The sequence below is a fragment of the Chenopodium album genome, chromosome 18, assembly GCF_948465745.1.
Source record: "Chenopodium album chromosome 18, dcCheAlbu1.1, whole genome shotgun sequence".
Classification (NCBI taxonomy): domain Eukaryota; kingdom Viridiplantae; phylum Streptophyta; class Magnoliopsida; order Caryophyllales; family Amaranthaceae; genus Chenopodium; species Chenopodium album.
This window is the reverse complement of record NC_137851.1, coordinates 38,555,198-38,576,034: the sequence shown is the minus strand read 5'-3', so window position 1 is coordinate 38,576,034 and position 20,837 is coordinate 38,555,198. Positions and strand designations below refer to the sequence as shown.

Here is a 20,837-nt window from a genome sequence, read left to right as displayed (position 1 = left end):
CTAATTGGCCATTTTACAACCCAGAAAATGTACTTACAAACTATTCCGTAATTTTTTTTTGAAAAAAAAGGAAAAACAGTGGACCCCACTAAAGAGGATTTTTCTTTCAGATATCCTTGGGGGGTTGAGGTTGGGTTTTAGTGACAACCTGTATACAGCTGTACTCCATCTAACCCCACCCCCCCTCCCTCTGCAACTAAATGCGCCCCCCTTCTACTTCCTCTTCTCTTTTCCCCTTTTTCCACAAAAGCAAAACATTTACTACTCCTTAAACTTCTTCAACCCACAGATTTTCATGCTTTTAAGAAAATAAAAATAAAAATAAAAATATTTCAGGGTTTAAGAATTCATGAAGAAATTCTGGCATTGTTGTTGTAGTTCATCTCTTAACAGTATTCGCAATGCGCATCCCTAAAACCTCACCTATTCCTAGGCCGATTTCCTAACCTCCGCCTTCTTCCTCATTATATACCATTTTTCTTCTTTGTTTTTCTGGTTGTAGTGAACTACTACTACTCTGTAAAACGGGGTCGTTTTGAGGAGAGAGAAAGTGAGCATGGATCCTTGTCCATTTGTTCGTCTAACCGTCGGTAACCTCGCGCTAAAAGTTCCGGTACCAGCAAAACCAGCGCGCACTGTAATCCACCCAACTTCCTCTCCCTGTTTTTGTAAAATCAAACTCAAAGGTTTTCCCGTTCAAACCGCTGTTATCCCCTACAATCCGTCGGAAACCAGCGTTTCCGACGGAAACCACTACCCGCAAACCGGTTTCATCGCCGCCGCAACTTTCCATTTGAGCAAAGATGATCTGAACAAACTCGCCGGAAAATCGATCTTCGTCGGAAAACTGTTTTTGAAGATATCAATCTTTACTGGAAGAACAGGGGCAACTTGTGGGGTGAAAAACTCTGGAAGATTGTTGGGGAAAGTGTCTGTACCGTTGGATCTTAAAGGGGCGGAATCAAGGGCTGTGGTTTTTCATAATGGTTGGACATCTGTTGGGAAAGAATCTGGTGTTTCGCAGTTTCATGTTAATGTTAGAGCTGATCCTGATCCTAGGTTCGTTTTTCAGTTTGATGGTGAACCTGAGTGTAGTCCTCAAGTTTTTCAGATTAAAGGGAATATTCGTCAGCCTGTTTTTACTTGTAATTTTAGCTTCCGCTCCACCAACTCTGACCGTCATCAACGTTCCAGGTAACTCTTTTTTTTTTTTTTTTTTTTTTTTTTTTTTTTTTTTTTTTCTTTTCGTATGGTCGAAAATGGATGATTCAGTTTGTCCGAGAAGAATTTATAGAAATTCCATTTTTGTATGATAATATATAATATTAATGATAAATTTATATATTATGTAGTATGAAATAATTGAATTGGATTTTGTTAAATTTGTGATGTTGTTCAGATCATCGGAGCAAGGAAGTGGAAGAGGATGGTTGAGTTCGTTTGGAAGTGAGAGAGAAAGACCGGGGAAAGAGAGGAAAGGGTGGTCAATTACGGTTCATGATTTATCAGGTTCACCGGTTGCGGCTGCGTCAATGGTGACACCATTTGTGGCATCCCCTGGTTCGGACCGAGTTAGCCGGTCTAACCCGGGTTCGTGGCTTATTCTTAGGCCGGGTGAGGGTACTTGGAAGCCGTGGGGCCGTCTCGAGGCGTGGAGAGAGCGAGGGGCTCATGATGGGCTTGGGTATCGGTTTGAGTTGATGCCTGATATGAGCGCCAACTCTGGGGTGGTGTTAGCTGAGTCAACTCTTAATACGGCAAAAGGTGGGACGTTTACGATTGACTTGGGTGGGTGTAGTCAGGTCAATGCCGGTAGTAATGGGAATGGTTCGAATCGGGGTAATCAACGGTCAAGTTCGCCCGGGTGTAGTCCAAGGAGAGGGAGTGGGGATTTTGGAATGGGGTTGTGGCCGTATAGCGCGTATAGAGGGTTTGTGATGGCGGCGAGAGTGGAAGGGGAAGGGAAATGTAGTAAGCCGACCGTGGAGGTGAGCGTGCAGCACGTCACCTGCACGGAGGATGCAGCTGCCTACGTCGCGCTCGCGGCGGCGGTTGATCTTAGTATTGACGCTTGTAGGCTTTTCTCTCAAAAGCTTAGGAAGGAGCTTTGCCATACTAATGATATGGGTAGCTGACACTCTAGTCTTGGCTTGGGTGTTTTTCAATTTACTATTTTTAAAGTTTTGAGTAATTTTTACTAAGTGATGGAATTTGTACTCCATCGACTTTTTAGATGGTTAAGTACGTAATTAATTACTGGCTGATTATTATCAGCAACTACTGACTGGTTGTGGGAGAAATGTGCATAGTAGGGAGTAGATTTTAGGAGATTAAACAAGGTAAAAAAAAAATATATATTTTCCTTCTTTGATTTGTGTGTGGCTTGATTAAGATCTTTATGTTTTTTTTGGAGGAAAGTACCATCGGTTTTAATTTACTTTAGTACTCCGTATCTTCTCTCTTTTGAGCAATGTTTAAACTTATGTTGCCTTTTGTGTTCTTACATAAATGTATATATGGTCGCATATATTAATTTTGTTAAGAACCGAGTCTGGTTTAATGGTTGAAGGCCCCTTTTCCACTTTGTTAGAGGAGTTTCATTATCAAGCGTTGCAAGTGATCTCTAATTTTCCACTTTAAAATAAAATACTACTCGTGTCTCTGTTTTTTTTAGTTGCAACTTTGGGTATTATTTGTGAGGCATAAAATATTCCAAAGTTACAACTAAAAAAATCGGAGGTAGTACTTATTTTATAACAAGATTGAAAATTCATGACTTTCCTAATAATCGGGGTTTTTTGTGAACTCCTCGGATACTGGTCGCGTTCTTCTGACAATGAGACTTGGACACCTGCAAAACAACGAATATTCCGTTTATCGGAATATTCACCTCCGACGATCAAGTTAGAGATCGGAAATCGGAAAAGCTAGAGAAAGAAAGTAAAGAGAAGTTAGAGCTTTTTAATGCTCTATATTTATGTTATGTCGTAATCCACCCCTCCCATCATAAATGATTGGGGTATTTATAGGGGTGGGAACATGTGCCCCTCTAGGGTTTATACCCTAGAATTTCGTGACGTGATTGGCTGCGCAATCAGGGGTCGCCACGTGTCATGGGGGCGCGCCGTTTTACGGCATTCAAGGTTTTTCTCGGGATTTGGGCCTGATGTAATCAAAGCCTTTTTCTCTTTCTGATGTTGTATTGTGTATTTAAAGGTAGCTGACATGTGTCACCCTGTCAGGAGGACACGTGTCACCCTCTCATAATGCCACGCGTCGCCTTCTTATTGGGCTACGTGTCACTATGAGATTGGGCCACGTACTTGGGGTATTTTTACCCTAAACACCATCGGTTTTAATTTACTTTAGTACTCCGTATCTTCTCTCTTTTGAGCAATGTTTAAACTTATGTTGCCTTTTGTGTTCTTACATAAATGTATATATGGTCGCATATATTAATTTTGTTAAGAACCGAGTCTGGTTTAATGGTTGAAAGCCCCTTTTCCACTTTGTTAGAGGAGTTTCATTATCAAGCGTTGCAAGTGATCTCTAATTTTCCACTTTAAAATAAAATACTACTCGTGTCTCTGATTTTTTTTTTTAGTTGCAACTTTGGGTATTATTTGTGAGGCATAAAATATTCCAAAGTTACAACTAAAAAAATCGAAGGTAGTACTTATTTTATAACAAGATTGAAAATTCATGACTTTCCTAATATGAAAAATATGATAATTCTTGATATATACAATTAATAGAATGTTCTTAATTATAAGGCTAATGATTTCCATAATTATCTACATGTTCTCATCATAACCCCTGCGCACACCACACTAACAAAATTAATAGAGGAAGACAGAGATTTGGAAGATTTTTTTTTCTAAAGCAAGCTTAATGCTGGTTTCTCAATCTTCATTCTTAACCTGTTTATTTAAGCGTATAATTTATGGTGATTACGTGGGGATGATGGGATGCTGGTGTTTCTAGGATGAAGACGATGGGATGGTTGTGGTGGTTAGAACGGTGGGATGTGGTTGGTCCGGGATGGAGAGATTTCGGTTGTCAATCATCTGAGCTTTGGTCGTGACTAGTGGATAGGTAGTACATTTTCTCTCTTCTTTCTCAGGTATCTTGTCAAAGGCTATAACTCTGTAAGAGCACCAACAGCTATGAGGATTTATATCCTTTTAGCTCACTTTTTTGTTGGCTAAAAGGATCCTCATTGATATGCAAGAGGGGGAGAGGATCCTCTTAAGAAGAAGGAAATGGTAGGTTCCTCTTAGTGGAAAGGATTCTTTTCCCTGCCTCTTGTGCAAAAAGCATTACTAGTATTATTTTTAGTTTTTGTGTTTTTTAAACTACTATATTAATAAATAATTATATTAATAAGACTGAGAATATAAATAATGGGGTATATGTAAATAGGAAAAAAAAAAAAGGAAAAGGATCATCATTGATGGTAGAAAAATTAGAGGAGAATGAGAAAAAAAGACGGAGATGGTGGAAAGTAATGTAGAGGAAGGAGAACATGATGTGTCAATTGGAGAAAAAAAGAAAGAAAATTAGAAAGAATATATTTATACTCACCATTGTTGATGCTCTAAAAAATAAGAAATGAAGCATGAAGTATGAATTTGGGTTGAGCAACTCGTGCATATTTCCTTCAAAAAACTCGTGCATATAAGAGTAACTCGCAAGTCACAAGCTAATTAATCTTTGCACTAGTGTTTGTTGTGCCTGTGCAAGGGCAAATAGTGCAACTTAGTGAAAACTTTGTTGATGGTTGACCAAGAGATAACTAGCGTTAGAATAAAAGGTAATTTGCCATTTAAGATTCTTAAAAAATAAGGGGTAATTTTAATAGGATAAATATTACAAGAGGATCAATTAAAGGGATTATAATTTCATTTGCTCAAATTAGACCTTATTTCAGGGTTAATGAACAAAAGTTGTCTACAATGGAGAAAGAGAGAGGGCATAAAAGATGCAACCATCAATCTTTATTACCAACAACACCTCACAAACAGTGGCGGATCCAGGATTTTCGAACTGGTGAGTCACCATCAATAACTGATCACTTGTTTCAATCCAAAAATTATATATATATATTTCACCAAAATGATTTCAATTCAAAAATAGGAAATAAAAATCCATATTACAAAGTATTTAAAAATTCAATCTTACAAGTCGAAAGTACGTACTCTAAATAAATAACATGTTACAAACAAATAGTACTATGAAATTATTACATTAAATTAACTTTATGATTTTTTACTTAATTGATAAGCTTTGTGGAAAAATATTAAAATTGGTTGCGAAAATATAGTATAAATAGAAATAAGAATTATTAAAAAATTATACGGAGTACAAAAAAATAAAATAGTGAGATAACTTAAAGAGACCTGTTATTAAATATAACAGGTCTCTTTAATGAAAAAAAGAAATCAGCGCAACAAAGATTCATATTCAATGTCAGCAAAAAACAGACCAGTTATCTAAATAACAGGTCTCTTTGTTATTTATAAAACTCTGACAAAGTGTTAGGCAGCAATAGCAGAAAAGAGACCGCCTATCTATAATAGGGGAATACTTTGATATTTTTTTTTTTAAAAAAAAAAATCAATTTTTTTTTTTTTTTGCTGGTGAGTCACGTGACTCCCCATGCACCTACATAGATCCGCCCCTGCTCACAAACCGCCATAACAAAGCATCTTGGTGAGTTTACTGGTGAGTCTTGAATCAAAGACTCACATACAAGATTATGTGTTTTTTGCAAAAGTGGTGCAACACTACAGGTAACTAGATAGTCTATTTTGAGGTGAGTAACTATACAATTGACAATAAGCATTCTGATTTTTTTTGTTGGCCAATGAGGAGAGGGGTGATGGTGGTGAATGTGGCAATGGTGGCCCTAGTAGTGAGATTAAATGACGTCATGAAAGAGAAAGAAGTCGAGTAATTTGTTCAAGAGTAAAAAGCTATGTTAGGAGAGTTATATTAACTATTACCACTATTTTGAAGGGGAGTCTCTTCACAATTTTATATTCAATCTAAAGCATGTAAGTATGTTAGAAATTTTCCTTCACTAAATTTTCCTCTCATATTTCTAGCATTCTAGGCATGCTTTTAGACTTTAGAGTGATCATCATGCTCCATGGTCATGTCCATGTGTTTACAAATACATAATTGTCTATTAGCGTATATGAATGACAAATTTGTAAATAAGTTAATTGTTTTTGGAATTTTTGATGTTATTATGGGACTGTTTTCATACGATTATTTTCAGTTTAGTTCAGTTCAGCTCTAATTAGTTCTGTTCAGTTCAGTTCAGTTCAGTTCAGTTCAGATCTAATAAGTTCAGTTCAGCTCTAATAAGTTCAGTTCAGTTCAGCTCTTAATTTCCTTCTCTTATAAAATATTCATTTTAGTTCAGTTCAGTTCAGCTCTAATAAGTTCAGTTTAGCTCTAATAAGTTCAGTTCAGCTCATTTCACTCAATGAGAGCAAACCCTATATCGAATATACTTCGTACAACATTTGGTTTAAAATATGCAACATTTGTCATTTAATATTTGTCCCTCCATAGAAACTCCGTTAAAGAATTAACAAAATATACCTAAATATTGCATGATATACAATTGTTATTTGTATACGGAGTACAATAGATGTATTCTCGAGCGCCTCACTAGACTTATGGTATTTAAAGCGAAAGTAATAACAACAAAAAATCATCTATAATACAATCAGGACAAAAATAGAAACATTAGCTCGATAGGTCAATTAAAAGGATAGGAGTTGTTGTCGACAACTCATACGACTAGAGTAGCAAAGGAGTGCGCCCAAAAGGCTCAGATTCGGTCGATAAATATAGACCTTATTATTTTTTTATATTCTTCTTGTTTGGAGCCATTTAAAAATAATTGAATTGAATTAAAAACTGAATTACATGGCCCAAAATATATTTTTGTTTCGTATGTTGGGGATTGGGTAAAGGGAGGTGCGTGCACGTCTAAAGAAAAGCTTGAGTTGAATTTGTAGCTTCAAAGTTAGTAGTAATGGAGTACTTGTTTGAAAGCGAGAGATGTGGATGATAGCTGTAATCTGCTGTCTATCCATTTTTTTAATGCAAAATGTGTACTTATATTTCCTAAGTAATAAATTACTCTCTCTTTTGTTTTTTTTTTTTTTTTTTTTTTTTTTTTTTTTTTTTATTTTTTTTTTATTTACGTCACTAGAGAATGCATAAAGTTTTACTCCGTAGAAGAGTAATAAAATATTATGAGTGGATAAATAAATTATTATAATAAAAGTAAGATGATAATCATGAAAGAGAAGCTATGTGAGAGAAAATAGATATTTTTATTATTTAAGTGGGGACCATGAAAGAGAGAGAAATGATAAAATAATTTGAGTGGAGTCTAAAGTAAGAGAGAGAAATGATAAAAAATAGTATAAAGTTACCAATTATATAAATGATACATTTAAAAAAAAACACCCATAAAAGAAAAGTGATGTAAATAATAAAAAAAAAAATGGAGAGAGTACTAAATTATACAAAGTACTTTTTACTTACGGAGTACAAGTTTAAGAGTTTTGTATACTACCTCCGTTTCATATTATTTGCAACGATTTGACATAAAGTAGAGAGGAAAAATGTCTAATCGTTGCAAATAATATGAAATGGAGGTAGTAATTATTATTACATAGGGTGTGTGACTCATTTGGGCTTTGTGTACTTTGTGATAAAGAAATGGAGCATGTGATATTATTTCAATTAGTATTATGTGCACCATGGTGCACTTAGAAATAGGTACACCACGTCTATACTTTTGAACATTTAGTAAAAAAAATTAAACATTTTCCAAAAAAAATGAACATTTAGTAAAAAAATATGAACACGTCACAAAAACTGAACATAAACATGCAATTTTTATGTTCATATTTTATAAAGAAATGTTCATTTTGTATACAGTAAATTGTTCAATTTATATTACAAAACTATTGAATTATTACGAGTCTGACAAACTTCTTTCAAAATTTGTCTGACTCGTAATAATTCAAAATTTGCAATTGTTCAAATTTTTTTACTAAATGTTCAAAATTTGTTATTGTTCATATTTTTTTTACTAAATGTTCAAAAGTATTGGCGTGGTGCATTGCGATTGTTCAATTTTTTTTACTACATGTTCAAAACTTGCAATTGTTCAGATATTTTTACTAAATGTTCAAAAATATAGGCGTGGTGCACCTATTTCTAGGTGCACCATGATGCATCTTAAAATTTGTGTGGTGTGTGACTCGTTTGGGCTTTGTGTGCTTTGTGATAAAGAAATGGAGCATGTGATTCACTGGGCTTTGTGTGCTTGACGTGCTCACCAAACGTAGCAAATACATGGATCGGAGTTATAGGTGTCAATTTGATTAAACGGGTTGGATTCATCTAAGTTGGATTAGGTCAGATCAAATCGAATCGAATTGAATCTAATTTGAGTTTGAGCCACGCTTGCTTTCAAGTCAGGTCGAGTTAGTTTTTAAAACCTTTATTTGTAGTCTTACAAGGCTACAAATCAAATGAGTGGTCCACTACTTTTGCTATATTATGGCGGATAACACGTGCGCCATGGTTAGACGACATATCTATGTAGCCTTTTTGATTTGACCACATGTCACAAATTTAGTTGTTAGTAGCGTTAATGAGGGATAATATGGACAAAAATATTTTTTGGAGGTAAATGTCCCAAACATTTTTTAAGAGTTACAAAAAAAGAGACCAAACCGGTCAACTGGTGGCCCAACCGGTTTTGGCCTTGGCTGCCAGTTTTGTTGGTCGCCGATTAAAAAAAAACCCCACAACCTTCCCCCGCGGTGAGGAAAGGTAATGGGTCACTATTGAGGGGGATGTGGTGGGTTGCTGGTGAGGGAGAGGTGTTGTTGCTAGTCAAAAAAGATGGTGGTGTCAAGGTGGTGGTGATTGGTGACAAGAGGGAAGATAGTGGTGAAGTACTAAGGGTATGAAAGTCCATTAATCGAAATGTTGACGGTGATGATAAATTTTGTTGCCGATATTTAACCTCCTAGATCACAATGCAGCAAGGGGTAGCAACTATAAGGGGTAGTTTTAAAATGAACAAAAAATATTAAATTAGTGGAACTGTGAAAAATACCATTGAATGCATTTTACACTTGGGTTATATATAATTTTTTTTTACAAAATATTTGTTTTTTTTTTTTTTTTTTAATTTTTTATAAGAAAATTACTCTCTTGGTCCTAGAATATCTAAGACGTTAAACTTTTTTTTTTTTTTTTTTTTTTTTAATATTCATGTATTCACTTTGAGCATATTTTTTACTAACATAATAAAAAAAATATATTTTATCATAAAATATGTTGTTAAATAGGTATTAATATAAAATTTCATATTATAATCTAAAATAATTTTTATTAATATTTAATTATATCATATAACTAATATATAAAGCTAAACTTTTAGCCAGGCCACGAGACAGTGACACTTGGCGTTTTAATTTTTCGCCAAGTGTCGCACTATGTAGACAACAATTAAATATTAGTATGACACGTAGGATATATTTTATATGAATAAAAAAGTTATATTTTTTAATAGGATAAAAAAAACTAGGATAGACATTGTAGGATAAAAAAAAGTTAGTTAAAAGTTTTATTTACAATAAAAGTTGGATAGATTTATAGGATAAAATTTGTTGTTTAGAAGCTTATTTCCAAAGAAATACCTATATTTTACGGGTATAAAATAAATTATAAGTTTAGCTAGATCACGAGACAACAACACTTGACGTTTCAACTTTTCACCAAATGTCGCATCACGTAGACAAAAATTAATAAATAATCAAATAAATTTATTTTTATATCATAATTTTTTTTGGAACGAATGAATTAACTCAAAAAGTACAATATTCATTTATAATATATTCTAATTGATTGAAATAAAATACTTCACAATCTAATAAGATTTTAATACTTTATATAGAATTGTCAATCTGGTTGGCTTAGAGTCATTTCGGGTCAAGGTTGGCTTAGAGTCATTTCGGGTCAAGTTACGGGTCAAAAAATGTTCACACTAGCCCAAAGTTTCAGGTTCGAGTCAACCCAATGGATTAAGAACAATTTTTTTTTGTTTACTTAATTTTTGGCTAATTTTTAGAAATTAGAAATTTCTAATATTTAAAGCTTATTTTAAATTAGAAATTATTTAATGGAAGTAATGGAGTTGTGATAGGAGATACCTCTATGAGTGATGAAGAAATCAACATGGAGTATGTGCGAAGGATTAGGAGAGTAGAGGTGGAGATTGCACTGAGGAAGATGAAACCTAAGAAGGCGGTTGGCCCTGATGGGGTACCGATAGAGGTGTGGAGGTGTTTGGGTAAGATTGGTATTGATTGGTTAACAAACCTTTTCAACAAGATATGGACGGCTACAAGGATCCCACAAGATTGGAGGAAGAGCACCTTGGTCCCGGTTTATAAAAACAAAGGAGACGCTCAAGATTGTTCTAACTATCGAGGAATTAAGCTTATGAGCCATACTATGAAGTTGTGGGAAAGGGTGATTGAACAAAGGTTGAGGGCATGCACAAGCATTTCAGATAACCAATTTGGTTTTATGCCTGGGAGATCTACTATGGAGGCAATCCATTTGATAAGACAAATGATGGAGTTTTATAGGGTAAAGAAGAAAGATCTTCATATGGTCTTTATTGATTTAGAGAAGGCATATGACAAGGTGCCAAGAGAGATACTTTGGTGGGCAATGTTGAAGAAAGGTATCCCACGAAGGTATGTAGACCTAGTTAAGGATATGTATCGGGATGTGTCAACAAATGTGAGGACATGCGGAGGGTTGACAAAAGATTTCCCTATTACAATCGGATTGCATCAAGGGTCTGCATTAAGCCCTTTTCTTTTTGCAACGGTTCTAGACGAATTAACTAGACCAATTCAAGATGAGGTTCCATGGTGTATGCTGTTCGCAGATGATATCGTTTTGGTGGATGAGACTAAGGATGGGGTTAATGTCAAGTTGGAGCAATGGAGGCAAAGGTTGGAATCTAGAGGGTTTAAGCTAAGTCGGAGTAAGACTGAATATTTGGTATGTCGTTTTGGCACTCAGAGGGGGACAAGCAATGAAGTGGTGAGTTTGGATGGAAAGGATTTGACCATGAGTGAATGTTTTAAGTACCTAGGGTCGATCATCCAGAAGAATGGTGACATTGATCAAGACGTGACCCACAGGATTAAGTCAGGGTGGCTTAAATGGAGAGCGGCCACGGGAGTGCTATGCGACCGCAGCATTCCCTTAAAGTTGAAGGGAAAATTCTACAGGACTGCCATAAGACCAGTGTTGCTCTATGGTACAGAATGTTGGGCTTCTAAGAAAGAGCATATTAAAAAGATGGAGGTTACGGAAATGCGCATGTTAAGGTGGATGTGTGGAAACACTTTAAGAGATAGAATCAGAAATGAGGTTATTCGCAAGAAAGTAGGTGTGGCGGGCATTGTAGATAAATTAAGGGAAAATCGTCTGCGTTGGTTTGGACATGTAAGACGGAGACCCGAGGGTGCACCGGTGCGAAGAGTGGAAGAGTGGGACCATGGAGGGATTAAACGAGGAAGAGGGAGACCAAAGATGACTTGGTTGGAAGGAGTGAGGAAGGATATGAAGTGCATGGATTTACGTGAGGATGAAGTTTTGGATCGTAAGGGATGGAGGAGAAAGATTTATGTTGATGACTACACGGAATAATCAAATTTGGTTCATGTTAGCCGACCCCACTTTTGGGATTAAGGCTTTGATTGATTGATTGATTGATTGATTAAAGCTTATTTTGCTATTTTTTTAATAATTTTTTCAATCAAACACTTTCAACAATATTATTATTAGTCACTGCATGCCTAATGCATAATTTGAATCGTCACAAAATTACATCAATTTCTAACTAATCAATAAAAAGTTTATCTCAAAATTTAATAACACCCCGAACATTACACGGGACACCAAATTAGTATAAAAATAAAGTAAAACTAATATATTGACATGTGTGCAAATTTCTATGTTAGATATTGAGAAACAGAGGGAGTAATATTTTTCCACTAGGCAGGAGGGTAGTGCAACTGTGCAAATGACAGAATATATTAAAAAAAAAAAAAAAAAAATCATCTACAGTAGTTTACAAGTGTAACTTCGAACTTCGAAGTCAGCTGCTGGGAATTCTCGTATCATTAATCCTACAGAGCTTCACTCTCTCTCTCTTTCGCACAAACACAGAGATTAGAGAGTGATGAAGCCGTTAAGTTGGTGGTTAATGTTGGTGGGTTCATTGCGTTTAGCATCTGTTTGGTTCGGTTTCTTTGATATTTGGGCTCTTCGTCTTGCTGTTTTCTCACAATCTGACAGTAAGTTTTTCTTTTTGCTGATTTCAGACTTTTAGTTTCATGCAATTTTAAATTTTACCCCTCGATTTTCATGGGTTCTGTTTGATTAATTTTATAAATTTGTGGTTGAAATGCAGACCCTTTTGAGAGCTAATCATTTTTGAGATCCCAACCCATTTATTTTTTTTTCAATTTTTTACTGCATTATTGATGTAAGTTGTGTTAGAACTATTCGTATAATTGATATTAATTGCAATTTCAAGAAATTATTGCTTTAATCGAGGTTGTTATTGCTGATATTATATACGGAGTACCCAATTAACTCAATTATAATGTGGTGGAGATCCCAAAGTTTATGCATTGCTTAAACTGCGGATTATCTTATTTGATTGACTTCAGAAATCCTGTGGCTGTAAAATCTGTTTGCCGGCTGTTAAAAGAATAGTTCCATTTTATTTGTTTGATAAATATTGTGATGTAAGTTCAGAATTTAACTTGATTCCCTCTTTTATGATCACCAGTTTGACCATGTTATGCTCATGCTGGACTTAATCTTCATTTTGATGGGTTATTAATGCTTTGCTTTTTAAATGAATCACCTCGTTTTTATAACCACAATCTTCCTTGCTTTTGTGATCCGTGCCTTGTGCAAGACTTGATTTGGTTTGGATGCAATGCTTCTTTCATGTTGTTCAAGTTGATTCAAGCCCTCTTTATGTACATAATAACTAATATCCTGCAAAATGACATCAGTTTGTCTTCGAATATCTTCCGCGATGTTGTTAATGCTTTGCTGATGAATATTTGTCTCGTTTTCATCCCAAAATCTTGCTTACATTTGTGGGCTGCGAGAGATTTGATTTGCTTTTGAATTTGGATTGACATGTTGGATGCAGTGTTTCTTTCATATTGTTCAGTTAATGCAAGTCCACTTTATAAGATTACATCAGTTTGCTCCTCAACATCTTTTGTGACAATGACATTATTTAGATACTTATTAAGTCAGCTCCTAATATTAGTAATATAGAAATAATGACCCAGTTTCGTTGATGCTCTTCTACTGTAAGAAGCAAGAGTTATTGCAAAATGATTTCTAGAGGTGTTTCCTTTGCATTAGTGATTAATAGATAATTTAGGATACATGATCATTTAGAGACATTATACTATTATAGAGGGAATGTTGGTGTAGTTCAAAGCCACTTATTACACTCATGCTGATGGACATTCATGTAATGAAATTATCTTATGCTTCTTTTGAAAAACAATATAGTTGCCGATCTTTTGAGAGCTTTCTTTATAGTCATATAGTGTCTTCTCTTTATTCTCTTTCGATTAAAGACATTACTAGTAAGGAAAGTAGAGGGTTGGGATAAATCCAAAGATGACGTGGATCGAAGGAGTTGAGAAACACACGGAGAAGTTGGGTTTGTAGGAGCATATAGCATTGGACATAGGCAATGGAAGGAGAGGATCATTATAAATGAGTACAAGAGATTAAGTCTTAGTTAGCCGACCCCATCTTTGAAATTGAGGCTTTAATTGTTGTTTTTTTTAGAGACATTACTTTCCTAAAAATATGAAATAGAGGTACATGTATTAGTTTGGGGTCAAGAACCAGACATTTCTGAATTAGTAATAACTTCAAGGGGAGGCTTTGTTGGGTATGCAATCCAAGTCCCACTTGAAAAGAAATGAGAAAGTGATGACTTGCTTATTAGTGCTCACCTACTTCATTAGTAGTAGGCCTTTTGGGAAGGTGATCAAAAACAAATTTGTGCGCCCAAAGCAGACAATATCATACTAATGAGGGAGTCAAGGTAAGCATGCAACCCAACAAGTTGGATGATCAGGGCCCAACAAATCTGATCAAAGAGAGAGTAAGTGGTCAAAATTTGAATATGCTGTTAAGGTCCTATTTCATGTGCTCCCAGTATTTATAAAACAATGGTGTTTCAAGAATAAGAACAGAGGATTGAATATGTTGACAACCTTGTGTGTGTGCTTCATGAGTTTTCATCAATTTCTCACTAGCTTCATTCCTTGCACTCAGGCCTAATGGCTTATGCTACCTTACTGACAGGGATAGTGGGATTCACTATTCATAACCAGGATCAATTCTAAAAACGTTAAATCATGGACATGTTTCTAAAATGGATGGAAAACATGAAAGATATTCTTACGCTGTTATTGAAGAAGAGAAAACTTAGAAGGATTCTTAAACTGTCTGTAAGTATATATATGTGGGAGTTGCAACTTTGAAGACTTCAAACATCAAAGTTGTTGCCACCTGCAAATAGAGCCTCAAAACTCAAAATCCATATTCATTTTTGGGGGAGAAAATCTGTCTATACTTGATCATGCATCATTTTGTTCGCTCTTTGATTAATATTCTAGATATAAAGCCGAATCAATTATTTTCCAAACTTGTGTTTTGCAGTGACTGAAGTTCATGGGAGGACCTTTGGAGTTTGGACTCTTCTGACTTGCACACTCTGTTTTCTTTGTGCTTTTAATCTTGACAACAAGCCTCTCTACCTGGCAACATTTTTATCGTTCATTTATGCTCTTGGTCATTTTGTGACTGAATACCTAATCTATCACACAATGACGATAGCAAATTTATCAACTGTTGGCTTCTTTGCAGGTATAATTCGATTTAGCCTTGTCTTTCTTTGCTTTTATTTCATTTTTTGTGTACATAACAAGAATGAACAATAGTGCCTTGGACATTTTATTCCATTTATGATTTAAAATGGGTAATTTTCTCATCCAGGCCACACATCCTTGTATTTCGGTTTTTCTCTGTATTTGCAGCATTCCTATGCACTTATGTTTGTAGAAAAAGTTGTCTAATCAACCTCTTCACTTTTTAAACTTTGATGTAAGGTTCTTGATTGTGATATTGATATGTTTTTCATTGTTATTGGCTTTTTAGAGATAACTTTTTGTATGGCCTGCCAGCTGCCGCACCCATGTTAACATACAGTAATATAGGAGAGGTCTCTCTATACATTTACAAAGCCTGCTATAAGGATTTGTATACTTTGGATCCTTTAACATTGTTTGGGGACTAGAGTAGCCCACATAATGGGGTTTCTTTTATTTTTTTATCCCTCCTTTTCCTATTTCTCCACTCCTATGTAATATAGAGCATTGGTGTGCTAACTATTAACTTTAAAGTATAGCGAGCATGCCGAGAAGTGACACTCATATCATATCCTGGAAAATGGTAGAATTTTCAACAAGCACTCTTGCCATACCCATTTGACATTTACCGATTAAGATGCAGGACATCTCAATTGACATTAATGTAGATTCCTGATTGTGAGAAACGTCTCTAGGTAAAATTATTTGTTAGGAAAGGACACAAAATTATTTTGTTTAATGATCACATACTGACTTAATGTCTGCTGACTCTGGAGTATGTTTTTTTTATAAATTAAGTTCATTTTACTAAATGAATTTTATTTAACTCAATTTTTTTTTTCAAAAAGGCGTCTCTCTTTGTATGATTCGTAGTTTCTATTAGATTCTTAAGCAGTTGTCTTCACATTGTTATTTTGTGCTTTGTTGCCTTAGATGAGTTTGTCATTTTGTGAATGCTCAGAATTGGAAGAAAGATTTTGAGGTCATTTTTTCCACTGCCAACGATGCTTCAAGAATATGTAAGGTTTTAGCCTTACTATAGCTGTCTAAGTCCTTAGTATGAGTAATTTCTTAGGTTTTGTTTTTTTAGGTTGATTAAAAATAAGCACATGAAATGTACTGTGCATATTGTGATTGAAGTCATGATGGTTTATCCTACTCAAAGGAGGATTCCTCAGTAGAGGCATAGCAAATTATCTTTAGTAGTTGAAGCTTAAGGTCATCAATCACCTTTTGTAGCAGTACGTATTCTATATACAAAATAAGTGTTGGGAGAAACGATTTAGTTACTAGCTGGAGGTAGAATCATAGGAATATACGAAGTATAATAGCATTAAAAACATGCTGGGGAGATTGTTGTTATTTGCCTTTGCTATCAAGAGTCAAAACTTCTTTTAAGAAAAGAACTTCTAGAGCTTAAATGGTGTATGAACTAGTGTGGCGCAAGAGTATAATAGAACTACTTTTTCAAAGGAGCTTCAAGTCCTTGTGCTTTGTACAACTACATAATAATACATAGGACCACTCGATTGGCACCCATTTAATTTTGCTTATCTGACTGTGAGAAAAATAAACTTATGGTTGACAACCTTTCTATATGTAAAAGCAGAATTATTTGTTAGTTAAGGATGAAGCTGTATATGGTTTTGTTTGATGATCTCTGCTGATTTTGTCTAGCTGGAATTTTGTACTTACCTCATAATTTAAGCCCTTTTTTGCTCTCAAAGTATCTCTAACTGTGTTTCCCATTTCTTTGGCTTTATGAATCTTATTTCTACTCAAGTTTTTTAAAAAAAGGGTTTCTCTTTGTTTCTATAATTCTTATTTTTGTTCAAAAATTTTAAGCAGTAGTCTTCGCATTGCGATTTGATGCTTTGCTGGCATATATATGTAGTTGGGCTATATATTTTGTATTAATTTCTGTTTTCTTCTTGTTGAAAAAATCTATGACGTATGAGTTTGTGATTGCTCAAAATGGGGAGACATGCTTGATATTAAGCATAGAAACATTGACAAACTTTTTTTATCTCTCAGAAAGAGTTTGAGTTGAGGTCATATTTTCGATTACCAAATCTGCTTTAAAATCATCAAGATCTTAGTCAAAGCAGCAGTGCTTTTATTTAGCTTTTTTACTCTATGGTGCAAAGTAGTTTCACTAGTAGTTTTGTCGGTCACTCTTTTAGGTTAAAATTTGCTTTTTATGATTGAAGTCAAACTCCAAAAGTTTATCCACAGTATAGTGAAGCAAAATACCATTTATACTAGTTGAAGCTATGACCTTCAATCACTTTTTGTGATTAGGCAAAACAAGTGCTGGGAGAAACGATTAAATTACTAGATGGAAGTGTATTAGTGATCATAGGGGTATGAATATCTGTATTTGAACATGCATAAAAGGCTGTCATTTGCCATTGCAACTAAATAATAAAACTTATACAACAAGATCTTCGAAGGCTTGAAATACACTTATTGCTATGGGCCTGAAAGCTATTGATGGTGAATGAACACTTCTGCCTGAGGTGCAATCCTTAGAGTGTGATCGCCTTCGGGCAACTCAAGGCACTTCAGGTGCAAGATGCTCTCCTCTTTAAGAAACTGTGAATTTCATGTAGGAAAAAGGTATATATAAGGAGCTAAAAATGGAAAGAATTGACAATAAATAAACATTTATTACACCGATTTACTCGTGAATTGTCGATAAATTCCCAACTTAATACTAAAAAAGGAAGTATATTAAATGCTTATATATAGCATTACCCTTCATGTATTTTCAATTCATGCTAAAATGGAATCACAATTTATTTACTACTAGGAATATTTTGTGTTGATTTTGGCTGAAAGCTTAATAATTTTCTTATCATTAAAAAAAAAAAAAAGCTTGTATAACCTTTGTGTTGGCAAGCATGATAATGTATGTTCAACTCAAGAACTAGATTCCTCACCATTTTTAGGTGGTTGCAAGACCAAATCACCTCAGACTTTTTGTGCTCCAGGTCTTATAAAGACTTGTTCTCATTAGGTGTTTTGGTTTGAATTTTTCTGCTATGGTTTGATTTGATTTAATATAGTATTTTGGTTTGAATTTTTCTGCTATGGTTTGATTTGATTTAATATAATGTTTTGACTAATCTTTGACTTCATTTTTACACTAATGTATGAGAAAAAACATAGTCAAGCGGGATCTTGTTAAATTTCTCATTGTGATTTTCATAAATTTAGTAGATGAAATAAAAGCTATAAGTTAATTTGATATGAATATATTTGGTCTGATTTGAGTTTGTCTAAATTTCTGAAATAATTTGAATAAAACAATTTCTATAATACTTTCCTAATAATATGGCTCTGATAGGCAACAACTTTTCATGTAGGTTCTTCATTTTTGGCCTACTCTGAATCTGTTAAAGTTGAAAATTAGTATATAAAGTATAGGATAGTTTCCTGTGGAAGTGGATGAATAGAGCTCTTTGTTCTGTAACTAACCAACTAGTTTTACCGAGCATTTGTTAAATAAATATTTTAAGAGCTAATCTCTAACAGACAACAACTAATAGTGCGGTACTATGGCTAATCAGTGATTGTACCGCACTTGTATTTTTGAACACCCCTACTAATCACTAGTATAAATACTATTGCAATATGAGTATACGACCAAGAGGCCCTAAGCCCCTCAGTGATGTTTATATACTTTGTAAGCTGAGAGACTTCGATTTCTGATTAAGCAACCTGATTTGGTCTCTCTTGTTGGGTTGAGTTTTAAAAGACTATGTTTGATACTTTAGTGTTTTTTCCAGTCTACTTTCTGTATCCACCACTTGGTTACACCCACAAAACTGTATTAATACAATGGCCTTCATCCCACAAATATCTCCTGTACTAATAAGAGGGCGAGATTCTAAACGGCTGAACAGTTCAGGGTCAGATGGCACTCATACTTATAGTTGTCACCCTGCCTTAAGTATGAAGACTAGAAGATTTCATGCTTGACATACTGTGGTACATATTGTTCATTCGTGCATGCTTGACTTAGATTAGAAGATGCATAACTCACCTGTTGCAACACTTGTGATTGCTTTTTTTTTTTTTTTTTTTTTTGCATTACAAATATTAAATAGATGAAGTGGGTCATTTTGTGAGAATTGACCTTTGTTTTATTCAGGTACTTCTATAACATGGATGGCATTGCAGTGGAATGCTCACCAAAAGATGTCTGTGAAGCAAATGTAAATCTGATACGAGATTCCAGTTTGGTGTTTTCTAGAGCTGGGGAAATATCCCGCAATTTTTATCCATCTCATTTCATGATTTATTCTGGGGCATTGGCTTATGTTATTTTACAGCACTGTGCACATAACTTCAACGAAATTTTCGTGTTCTGTTTGAATCATCAGATTTAGGAGTGACCAGATATCAAATGCTATTTTCTTACTCGATGGTCTCAAATGTATGATTGAGTTGTGAAGCCTTGACGCCTTGTTACTTGTTGACCATTACATAGCAGATTATATTTCTGATACTCGCAACTGGATTTCTGTTTGAGATCCATAAATATGTGCATTTTACTTGCTTTTGCTTCTGGTTCATGTTCATTTCTCTGTGTCCAACTTTTGCATTTTCAATTACAAAGATCTGTGTAGAGTCATTTGGGGTAGACGGTTTGGTACCAGCTTGTGTTGATACGGGTACATTTGAAGGGGGATCTGTGTAGAATTAGCTTGACATGTTGAAGCCTTGAAGGGGGTTTGTGTTATAGCCTATAGGGAAGCATCAGATGGGGGAAAAAAAAAAGAAGAGCGTCTTAACGTTGTGCCTTGAATTTACCGCATTTTAAAGCTTTGTAACTTTTGATTGTGAACTTGTAATAAGACATGTAATATATATAGTTGGAAAGCACCAGAAGTCTACTTTCTAAATCAATTAGACCAATGTGTTTTGAAGGTTTTAAGATATGGCTAACATAATTCGAGGATGTCGGTTTTGGTCCCGACTTAGTATTTTGCTTATATCTCCTTCATTTACTCGAAATTAGGCTTATGATATATTATTATTAGAAAGGTCTGGGAAGTAGTATAGTGAGGTCAGAAAATCTTGTATGGACCTGGTTCATAATAATATTATTGTGGACCTAAGGTTTATACCCATGTAACTGACATTATATTCAACATAGTGATGCCTAATTTTAATATAGTAACCTTATTTTTAATATAGTCACATTTTTAAAAATTTGTGTGACCTTTAATGTTATTATGAATTTAAAATACGACATTATGTTGAATAGTGACCTAATTTTAACATAACGATATTTATTATTCATATTGACCATTATATTAAAAATTTCATTAAAAAAATTAACCTCTTATAACTTTTATAATGTCACACTAACTTTTTTTTCAACATAATAACCTTTATTTCAACATAATAACCTTCATATTAATTTAGAGACCTTTTTTTTTTTTCTTAATAAAACAATCATATTGTCTCTAATGTTGGGGGTTCACAATAAATTAGTGTGAACCAGGTCCATTTAAGAATTTGTAGAGTGAGATAGTCCCCATTTATCTCCTAGATTATCTATATGTGACAACTCATCAAAGGAGAATTATGACTGTGACAACTCAGGTGTCATATGAACCGTGACAAAAGTGTTTATCTCTATGTGACAACTGAAGTGTCATATGAACCGTGACACGGTATTGCAGTACTTTGTGACGAAGCGCGGTACAACCTTAGGCGTGACGCTATTTTACCATTGCAGGCATCCGTCCAACATATCTATGACCCTATACT

The 20,837-nt window shown here is 34.6% G+C and overlaps 2 protein-coding genes across 2 annotated transcripts; both read left to right on the top strand.

Annotated features, from left to right (window-relative positions):
* Positions 1–201: 201 nt before the first annotated feature.
* LOC145592399 (uncharacterized) lies at positions 202–2,371 on the top strand. Its single transcript, XM_081648847.1, has 2 exons — positions 202–1,194; positions 1,400–2,371. The coding sequence occupies exons 1-2, from the start codon at positions 557–559 to the stop codon at positions 2,133–2,135; spliced, it is 1,374 nt and encodes a 457-aa protein (XP_081504973.1). The 5' UTR covers positions 202–556; the 3' UTR covers positions 2,136–2,371.
* Positions 2,372–12,212: 9,841 nt separating this feature from the next.
* LOC145590853 (ergosterol biosynthetic protein 28-like) lies at positions 12,213–19,633 on the top strand. Its single transcript, XM_081647242.1, has 3 exons — positions 12,213–12,428; positions 14,845–15,051; positions 19,210–19,633. Exons 1-3 carry the CDS (start codon positions 12,314–12,316, stop codon positions 19,275–19,277), a joined length of 390 nt encoding a protein of 129 aa, XP_081503368.1. The 5' UTR covers positions 12,213–12,313; the 3' UTR covers positions 19,278–19,633.
* Positions 19,634–20,837: the final 1,204 nt, after the last annotated feature.

Excerpts from the sequence above, each read along its gene's own strand:
- LOC145592399 (XM_081648847.1), top strand. The coding sequence starts at position 557 with ATGGATCCTTGTCCATTTGTTCGTCTAACCGTCGGTAACCTCGCGCTA. Across the intron at positions 1,195-1,399 it reads GACCGTCATCAACGTTCCAG|ATCATCGGAGCAAGGAAGTG; the intron begins GTAACTCTTTTT and ends GATGTTGTTCAG.
- LOC145590853 (XM_081647242.1), top strand. The coding sequence starts at position 12,314 with ATGAAGCCGTTAAGTTGGTGGTTAATGTTGGTGGGTTCATTGCGTTTA. Across the intron at positions 12,429-14,844 it reads TGTTTTCTCACAATCTGACA|TGACTGAAGTTCATGGGAGG; the intron begins GTAAGTTTTTCT and ends TGTGTTTTGCAG. Across the intron at positions 15,052-19,209 it reads AACTGTTGGCTTCTTTGCAG|GTACTTCTATAACATGGATG; the intron begins GTATAATTCGAT and ends TGTTTTATTCAG.